We start from the raw sequence: 10,368 nt of genomic DNA, 5'->3' as shown, positions 1-10,368 counted from the left end.
TGCATTCTGAGCATCTATAGTAAAAAGATATATTATGCAAACTTTAGTACTCACACTGCCTCAGCCCTATAAACTATTTGTGTGTAAGCAATTCAGCTAATTTATACAGAAATTACATTGATCTCTGCCAGACCCTTTTATTTTGGTACTTTGAACTCTTAAAAAAAGACAAAAAAAACCCGCTTCATACAGCTTTTGTCAGGAATCACTGTAAACAAAACTCCAATCCTATATGAATGAATAAATACATGGTTCTCTTACCTGATATTCTTCTACATGAAAACAAAGTTTCAAAATTTAAAACACGCAGTAGCAAAATAGATCTAGGTGCCTTTCAATGCTGCATTCCTTCAGCCAAAACGCAAACCATTCCAAAGCTGTCAAAATCTCTCATGCAGTCATATGCCAATTAAAGGAACACCCTGTTTCTGCATTAGTTATAGGATGGACCTGCCTGACATTATTGGGCTTACTGACAAGTATAAGAAACATTGCTGTAATCGTGTGTGTGGGGGGAGAGGGAATTCACATGCAAATGTAGACATTCCACATTGCACTGATCTTGATAAGAAAATGATACACAAATTGAAAATATGTATCCAAAATTGTGATGGACAGGCAAGCATGTCTTGTATTTAGTACCTTCAGACCCACCACCCCAGACAAGGGACTAACCCAACAAACACAGTTTATCAGTTTAATGAACAGTTGCACATCATCTTCTGGAGGAGGCAGTTTCCATTGCTAACCAGAGTTTGGTACCAGTAGTACAATGCACAACATATGATGTACTTTATGTCTAGACAAAGGAGACAACTTCTTCCCTCATAGGGTTCATGAGTTGAAATTCTCCAGTTTGGTCCATGAGGCATATTGGATCAAAACTATTTTAGAAGGCCAATTTCTATAATGGTTGATGTGCTGCATAGGACTGGATGAACTATCTTCTTGGAAGTATGTTGCAGTTTAGATAAAGTTCTTTCTTTAATCGTGTTGTCTTGAGCATTACGAGGTGTCAAGAACTGGTTATCCTTGAATCTATTCTTCTGTTGGTGTCTAAGGCTATCTTCTTTGTGAATTATGTAATTCAGGTTCTATATCAGGAAGTGGTATGATAAGGTGGGAGGTCCTAGCTGAGCCCACATTTATTCATAGGAACATGTAATGGTATATAGAGTTTGACTAGGTTTCTCATCTTTTGGCCCGGGATGCGATGCTTTGGTGAAGTTAAGCAGGAAGGACTCAGCTGGGGCTTGCAGCAGGGCTTGTCTCACTGCTATTACTGACAAGGCATTCATTGGATTTTAGGCTTGGCAGTGATTTACAGCTGGGGATAGATGCCAAAGATCCACACAGACCCAACATGGAGGGAGTGGGGTCTTTACCTGAGGGGTAAAGGAATACGGAAAACAAGTCAAATTGTATCTCCAAATTCTCTTAGCTGCCTTCATTAAACATTGACTTTACCATATAATTAAAGTAACAGAGAATATTTTACACATTTTGGGATACTCCCAGTCCTGCTAATTGTGTTGGATATAAGTTTTGGGTGCATATGTTTTATGGCTCATTCACACTTCTCCTTTATGGCTCACAAATTACTTTAGAAAATTATAAAGTTACACCTGTATTTGAATGTTTAAAGTGTACCTACTGTCTATACACAATGTAAGCAGCCATTTTATTGGCTGATCTAATATGCATATAAATGCAGTATTGTCACTGGTTCCCAGTGAAGTGATCTCTCAGTGGCAACTTCTCAGTAAGACACGACTGCATTCTCATAATGGCTGCCTCTGACCTCTGATGTGTACAGACAGTGGACTTTTTAAATTGTAAAGCTACTTAATTTTAGTTTTTGGTTTACAAAATGTACTGCACAACCTCAGTCTACATTTCATCGTCTGCCAAAGTTCAAGCAGATTTATATAACAATAACTGTTTCTCTTTATGGGGCTGTCAATTTCCCTGGGAAAACTGCTGTTATTTGATGCCAAGAGCTATATGGCACTGAAGGAGTCACAACGTCCAAGGTTTTCAATAAAGTTGTTTTCAGCAGGATTGGAACACTAGGCTGGGAGCAAGCGTTGGCCCAATTAGGCTTCAGGTGGAGCAGAAGTAGCCAACCATGTGGTAGATTTATTATAGCGGCAGGGATCGTGCTCCTATAACTCTTCCTGCTTCGCCTCATTACCCAGACAAAGCAGGATTTTACACATACATACACAGTCAGGTGCATAAATATTGGGACATTGACAGAATTTTCAGATTTTGGCCTCTATTCACCACCACAATGGCTTTGAAATGAAACAAACAAGATGTGCTTTAACTGAAGACTTTCAGATTTAATTTGAGGATAATTACATCCAAATCAGGTGAACGGTGTAGGAATTACAACGGTTTCAATATGTGCCTCCCACTTTTTAAGGGGCCAAAAGTAATGGGACTATCAACTCCTCAAAAGCCATTTCATGGACAGGTGTGGGCTAGTCCCTCATTAGTTCATTATCAATTAAGCAGGTAAAAGGTCTGGAGTTGATTCTAGGTGTGAAATTTGCATTTGGAATCGGTTGCTGTCGACAGCTCTTTGGATCTCATACTGAGAGTCACTATTAGTGAAGCAAGCCATCATTAGGCTGAAAAATCAAAACAAACCCATCAGAGAGATAGCAAAAACATTAGGTGTGGCCAAATCAACTGTTTGGAACATTCTTAAAAAGAAAGAACGCACCACGGAGAGCTCAGCAACATCGGAAGACCACGAAAAACAACTGTGGTGGATGACAGAAGAATTATTTCCCTGGTGAAGAAAAACCCCTTCACAACAGTTGACCAAAACAACAACACTCTCCAGGAGGTAGGTGTATATGTGTCAAAGTCAACAATCAAGAGAAGACTTCACAAGAGTTAATATAGAGGGTTCACCACAAGATGTAAACCATTAGTGAGCCACAAAAACAGGAAGACCAGATTAGAGTTTGCCAAACACCATCTAAAAAAGCCATTACAGTTCTGGAACAACATCCTATGGACAGATGAGACAAAGATCAACTTGTACCAGAGTGATGGGAAGAGAAGAGTATGGAGAAGAAAAGCAACTGCTCATGATCCCAAACATACCCACCTCATCAGTGAAGCGTGGTGGTGGTGTCATGGCGTGGGCATGTATGACTTCCAATGGAACTGGTTCCCTTGTATTTATTGATGATGTGACTGCTGACAAAAGCAGCAGAATGAATTCTGAAGTGTTTCAGGCAATATTATATGCTCTTATTCAGTCAAATGCTTCAGAACTCATTGGATGACTCTTCACAGTGCAAATGGACAATGACCCGAAGCATACTGCAAAAGCAACCAAAGAGTTTTTTAAGGCTAAAAAGTGGAATGTTATGCAATGGCCAAGTCAATCCCCTGACCTGAATCCGATTGAGCATGCATTTCACTTGATGAAGACAAAACTGAAGGGAAAATGCCCCAAGAACAAGCAGGAACTGAAGACATTTGCAGTAGAGGCCTGGCAGAGCATCACCAGGGATGAAACCCAGCGTCTGGTGATGTCTATGCGTTCCAGACTTCAGGCTGTAATTGCCTGCAAATGATTTGCAACAAAGTATTAAAAAGTGAAAGATAGATTTAGGATTGTTTAGTTTGTCCCATTACTCTTGGCCCCTTAAAAAGTGGGAGGCACATATAGAAACCGTTGTAATTCTTACACCGTTCACCTGATTTGGATGTAATTACCCTTAAATTAAATCTGAAAGTCTGCAGTTAAAGCACATCTTGTTTGTTTCATTTCAAAGCCATTGTCGTGGTGAATAGAGGCCAAAATATGAAAATTCTGTTAATGTCCCAATATTTATGCACCTGACTGCGTGTGTGTGTATGTATGTGTGTATATATATATATATATATATATATAACCTGTGTGCTAGGGTCACTCCACACTAAAAGTTTTTTAAAAATGTAGCCATCATTTCATATTATATGAAACACACCACGTTGCCTTTCATTCAATCTCCCCTTCCCTCACTAAGGGGTATATAAACCAAAATCCAAATTTTGGTCCCGATAACGGTCCTATCACTGATCAAAAAAAGAACTCCATCTGCGCTACTGCAAAGAACTTGGGTAATATAGCCCATAGGCTACAATGGTTTTCCGAAGCTTGGTAAATTTCACAATTTAGCAGTCTATCAGGGCTGCTTTGGCAAACGAAAATATAGAGGCTTCAGCAGATATATCTGATACATTCTGCGGTCCCCACCTAAATCCTGGTGACACTGAATTTTTGCAAAATGACTCTGGGGCTTTCCCCTGAAATTATTTTGAAAAATATGCCCCTATGTAACTCACATGATACAATAATCTCTCCCCTTCTCTTACCAATAGGACCCCAAGGTTCCCCATCCTGTTTATCTTCTCTCTGGGATTCAGAGCTCAGACTGAGTTCAGCAGAGAGATGTTCTGTGCTCAGGTAGCTATGTCTGTGGACAAGAAACACTGTTAAAACAATAGAAATACCAGACACAGGCAGTGTACAATGCCCTGAGAAAAGTGGGACACTGAGTGCGCTGCAGTTATATCTGTTGAACTGCTTTTGTTAGATAACTTATTTATTGACTTGTGCACATCCTCCTGCAGTTGTTACTAAGAAGTAGATTTATCAAAGCTTGGAAAAAGAAAGTACAGTACCAGTCAATCAGCTTCTAGCTGACATTTTACAGGCTGTGTTTAAAAAATGACAAGTTGAATGGTTGGCACTTTATCTCCCCCTTTATCTCCAAGCTTTGATAAATCTTCCCTTTTATCTCTCTCTGCTTTGATGAAATGGTAAAAGCCTGGTAAATAAGCAGGGCTCTGCTTAGATTTAGCATTCAGTTTTAAGGGGATGCTCTGTTGACGTGATATAGCTAAAGAAAAAAAAACCGTTGAGTGGAAAAGTGTCATATGGCGTGTGGCTGTCTTACCTTCTGTAGAGCGAAGAATTAACAGATGTCTCATTGTCATTAAGATTGCCAAGGGAGGGCCACTGGTTTACGAGAGGGGCCCCAATGCTTGAGTTGAATTGTTTGATGGGGGCAGTTTCTGTGGGGAGCAGGCCAGTGCTGGAATTACAGGGAGAGAATGCTCCAGTTACGAAATGCCACAGTTTTTGATGGTTATGTTTGCCAGGGATTGGTAAATGACTTGTCAGTGCCTGGTGCTGTGTTGCTATTGGCGTGGGCAAAGATTTGAACAACTCAAGTGGCTGATGCAGATTTGGACGCAAGTCTGTTTTGCTGACAGATTTTGTGATCTTTAGCACTGGCCCATACATAGCCAGTCGTACACATCTACTGCAATCCCAAGTTGTATGTAGCGGAGTCACAACTCCACATATGGCTGAATGGGTGGCATCAGAACTGTGGGCTATGCTGAGTTGTGCTTACGCAGAGACTTGTCTGATTTCAGATGCATCACTTTCACTAGGTATTGGGTTGCTGTGCATAGTTAGTGATTACAGCTATTTGAACAAACATACAGATAAGATTGGTGTGGTCACATAGATGTGTATAGCTTGGCCCACGGGCAAATATCAGCATGTAGCTCCTGCCATGCAGTGCGAGTGTAACTGTAGCTGGCTTGTACACCATATTTCCGATGTTGCTTGGAATAAAAGTAACTAGGGATGTAATCTAATTCATTTTTCACACTGTTCATTATTAAATTCATGAACACCATTAAACATTGGAAAAAATAACACTTCATGGCACTATTCCCACCATAGTGTTCAAAATATTAGCACGTTTTTTTTTTTAAAGTTATAGCAGTGTGACCTATTTCCAGGGCCTGATTGGCCAAAAGGGCCGATGTTAAACCCTGGCCGAGCAGCTCCTCCTCCTATTGCTCTACTCGGCCAGGATACTGAAAGACGGGGGCGTGTCGCAAGGCCAGGCCCCCGTGACTCACCCCCTTGAGATGTAACCACGCCCCAGTGAGTTGTAAGCACACCCCTTTTGATAGCGTGCGCTGAGGGACTGCCAGGGATGATCTGGACCCCTAGTCTGTCCCTGCCTATATCTCATGTATTATCTTGTACTACCTGTGCAATAATTATTGGTAAAACACATTAGTTTTCATGTGTTTTTACCCATTTTCCCAGCACGTGTGGGAACAATCCCTTGTGCTGGGTACACACTGGCCGACATATCGGCCATTCAGTTGAACAGCCAATATACCGTGTGCACGACGTCCAGTGTGTACAGACGATGACTACATCATTCACAGACATATCGCGTCGGCTGTACAGCACAGCTGATGGCCGATATATCTGCAGATAAATCTGCTTGTCATGCTGTGTGTACGGGGTGCAACACGACCGCAGTGATGGTGGTTCAGTGTGTATGAACAATCATCATCTGCAGATATATCTTTCTGGTGTGTACAAAGCTTTAGACTGGCTTGCTGTAGATGAGAGGAAAGCTTGATTATTGAGATTTTCCTTTTTGAACTTAAATACATTGTTGCGTAGTTATATGGGAAAATAAGTGTGTAAGGCAAAAATACTAAAGCTGGGTACAAATTAGACTATCTGTCCACCCAGCTGACATATCGTGCTGTCCGTACACACGCACGATATGCTGTTCACCAGCCGCAGCCAAAAGCATGGGGTCGTTTATCATATTGACAGATTGAGCAGCATGTACAGTAGATCTGTTGATGTGCTGAACGACCCTGCAGAATAGCGCATGGGCCGACAGTGCGTACACACTTGCCAATATCGACAAAACATTGTGTGTGTACCCATCTTAACTCTCTATGTAGCAATGGGTGTTCTTTGCATTTTGTAAAACTTCTAAAACATCAGCTGAGATTGTTGCATATTTATGCAGTTTAAGTGCAGTCAGTTTGGTTGTAATGGGGCCAGGACTTGTGGTAGATGAGTGTATGTCTTAAGCTGGGTACACACTAGACGATATGTCGTTTGATCCTGCCAGATCTGGCACATCGTCTAGTGTGTACCTGCTATGTCGCTGACTGTGTGTGCTCCCACGCTCTATGGGCTCTATGATAGGTAAGTCCTTGATAAATTAATTAGTGTGTCAGTATTAGAGATGTTAGGGACCCACCTGTATAAGGTTCACCGTGACGTGGTAGGTGGGCAAACATCTTTGGCCAAACATGTACTAAGAAACCTTACATTTAAAACCATGTTAATTATTGCAGTCTATTATAGATATTTTGATCATTTGTATTCTTAGTGCTTATAGTGTGCACCTGCTCCTTCCCCCCTCTCCTTTTTGCTGTAGAACTACTGGTCTCAGCATGGTAGCACCTATTATCATGTTTAATATTAGGATGTGCAGCCCAGCCCCTCCCATTTCCTGTGTGTGTGTATTTAAGGTACAATCTGAAGGTGAGACCCCTTCTTTGGGCTAGCACTCTTCCTGCCTGCCCCAGGTGATTTTAACTGGTATGGGTCCTTGCATTGCAGTACACACATCTAATGGGCTCTATGATAGGTAAGTCCTTGATAAATTAATTAGTGTGTCAGTATTAGAGATGTTAGGGACCCACCTGTATAAGGTTCACCGTGACGTGGTAGGTGGGCAAACATCTTTGGCCAAACATGTACTAAGAAACCTTACATTTAAAACCATGTTAATTATTGCAGTCTATTATAGATATTTTGATCATTTGTATTCTTAGTGCTTATAGTGTGCACCTGTTCCTTCCCCCCTCTCCTTTTTGTGTGTGCTCCCACGCATCGTCAGCGACATCGCCTGTTGGACCTGCATGCATTAGCGAGGGCCATACTGCGGAATGCAGCATGGTCGCTGCCGGCATCGGTAAGTGTGTACGCACCCCGCCAGATCTCGTCACAAGCTAGGTCGGTACACACTAGACATCGTCTAGTGTGTACCAGCCCGTAAAGTAGAGAAATGCAGACAAGTCAACTGGCCTGTTTCATCCAGGCGAAATTTATATGCTATCAAATGTAGCACTGACTGACTAACTTGGGCCCAATTAATTGACACCCCTTTCACACACAGCCTAAATACCCGTGTTCTTGCTGGTGTATGTGTGGTGTCCTTATTAAGGACCATGCAGGGGTATACGTAAAGGTGTGTACCTGACTAGTGTGATTATATAATCTAAATGGGTGAGTAGTGTATGGGTGGCTTAGTGCAATACTCTCACTCACAGCTGTTCTTGCAGTTCAAGAATGACTCCCTCCAGCTGGTGCTTCTCCTGCAAACTCTGCTCTCCCTGCTCATTGAGTCTCTGAGTCAGCCTCTTGTTCTCAGTTTCAAGATTCTTTAGCTGAGATTCTCGTAAACGGACCAGCTCCTCCAGATATCCCTAGTAACATATGGAGATAATGTTGGGTTTTAATGACTACACTAACACTATTGTTTCATCATATTCCCGAATATAGTCCCGTCATCATTTAACTTAACTTTTGTCATGCATACAACATTGGATAGTTGCACATTAGATCATCCCTCGGTCATATCTCCCACATCATTATCTTTTCAAAAATATAAAGCTTAAAAATCTGTGAAGGCAAATGGTGACTAAGCGGTGGTGACATCAGAAGGACAGAGTTGTTCCGAAAATTACCAGCAGTTCTATGTCAAGCTAAAGGACCCAGTGACTTCAACTATCATTATCTTCAAGCTCTGATATCTGTATGGCCTCCTTGGAGGCAACAGCAGCTGTTGCAACCTCTACAACCATGGTAGTAATGAGCCGGATGCTAAACAAATATACCTGGCACACAAGTACTCTGTGCTGGCAGATGACAAACAACTTGCTCATCTTTCTTTTCTCCACCTGCCACTCTTCCTCCATACCTCACCACGAGCAGCTGCACAAAAATGCCAGTCTACAGTAGTTACTTCAAAATTGGTAGCTGCTTAAGGTTCTGCCATACAGTAACCACATGCACTTTCCCAAGTAGCAACTATCAGTTGTTTATCACACATCTTATGGTGCATACAGGGCCGGTGTTAGGCTGTGCTGCGCCCAGCGCCATCCTGTGTTGCCGCCCCTTCCCTCCTCCACTCCCTCCCCCTGAGCTTAAATATGTCCTATAGCGCTGGGAGGGAGGTGGGCGTTTCCTGCGCCCTCCGGAAACAGCGCTCCGGGCGACGGACCGGCTTGCCCGTACCTGGAGCCGCTACTGGGTGCATACACACGGTCACATCTGTCAGATGAACTACGAACGATTTTTGACTATTAAAATGAATGAAAATTGACCAAATCTGACTGCAAACACATCAGATGTCAGATATCATTATCTGACAAGCGGGAACGCTCATCGTTCATCTGACAAATGGTGCATACACACGGTCAGATTTTTCCTTCAGATCTGAACGATAATGATTTAAAAATCATTCAGTCGTTCATATCTGAAGGAAAATCTGACATATCTGACATGCCTGGACGATCAACGATGCGCGTTCCCGTTTGTCAGATAACGATCTCTGACATCTGATGTGTTTGCAGTCAGACTTGGACAATTCCATTCATTTAAATGCAGTCAAAAATCGTTCAAATCGTTCAAAACTTTGGTAAAATCGTTCAAATCGTTCATCTGACAAATCTGACCATGTGTATGCTCCAAAACACGTCACATTTTCCTTCAGATATGAACAATTTTTTAAATCGTTATTGTACAGATCTGAAGGAAAATCTGACCCGTGTGTTTGCACCAATCAATGACTTGTTTGTAAGATCCTTTGAGCATGGTCATCTTTACCTTCTGTTTCATGCCAGTGTGTGTAATTTATGTTATGTTCTCCTAATGTATGCCACTGTGTAATTAGTTCTTTTTCTTATTTCTTATTTATAAAGTGTGAAGTGAGAGAATACTCTATTGTTAATTGAAAAGGAGATAAAAAGTGAACCATTGTTTGGTATGGCACTTGAATCTTTATGATATCTACATTTTGTACTTTAAAAACCGCACTAACAAAAAAAGTCCAAATTAAATAGTTTTGTTTTGAGAGTCTACTTATAAGAGGCATCTTGGAACATCTATTTTACAGAACAGTTTGATGGTCTAATGTATTAGTCTGTTAAGTCATTTTAGGCTCTGAAAGTTTTCCATCATAACCAGTTGTGTAAATCTAATTATCTTTCATTTATTTTACACTCTGCTGATTAATGTGAAAAGTATAATCTGGCAGCCAGGCCTTGTCTGTCTCCCATGGGTGCACCTGTATGTGGTTGCTGCCTCCCCCATAGCTCTCAGCACCAGCTGCTCAAGAGTGGGTGCAGAGATTGACACAGTGAAAGGATTAGCGACAAAAGAGAATAATTCCTCTCCCGAATGCTATGCTCCTCTCACAATGTTAGCCATGTGCAGCCTTCTGCAGTAAA

At 41.6% G+C, this 10,368-nt stretch overlaps 1 protein-coding gene across 2 annotated transcripts in view; it reads right to left on the bottom strand.

Annotated features, from left to right (window-relative positions):
• Positions 1-683: 683 nt before the first annotated feature.
• Positions 684-10,368, bottom strand: part of RUNDC3A (RUN domain containing 3A) — a 71,538-nt gene continuing 61,853 nt past the window's right edge. For both annotated transcript variants that reach the window (XM_088470653.1, XM_088470652.1), the window contains exons 8-11: positions 8,186-8,343; positions 4,968-5,105; positions 4,384-4,484; positions 684-1,385 (exon numbers count right to left, since the gene is read on the bottom strand). In XM_088470653.1, the coding sequence (XP_088326779.1) occupies positions 1,243-1,385; positions 4,384-4,484; positions 4,968-5,105; positions 8,186-8,343 (540 nt within the window). In that variant the 3' untranslated portion in view covers positions 684-1,242. The remainder of the gene's footprint in view (positions 1,386-4,383; positions 4,485-4,967; positions 5,106-8,185; positions 8,344-10,368) is intronic.

This window comes from Taudactylus pleione, unplaced genomic scaffold (genome assembly GCF_031769625.1).
Source record: "Taudactylus pleione unplaced genomic scaffold, aTauple2 ptg000102l, whole genome shotgun sequence".
In the NCBI taxonomy this organism is placed as follows: domain Eukaryota; kingdom Metazoa; phylum Chordata; class Amphibia; order Anura; family Myobatrachidae; genus Taudactylus; species Taudactylus pleione.
This window is presented reverse-complemented; position numbering and strand designations above follow the sequence as displayed.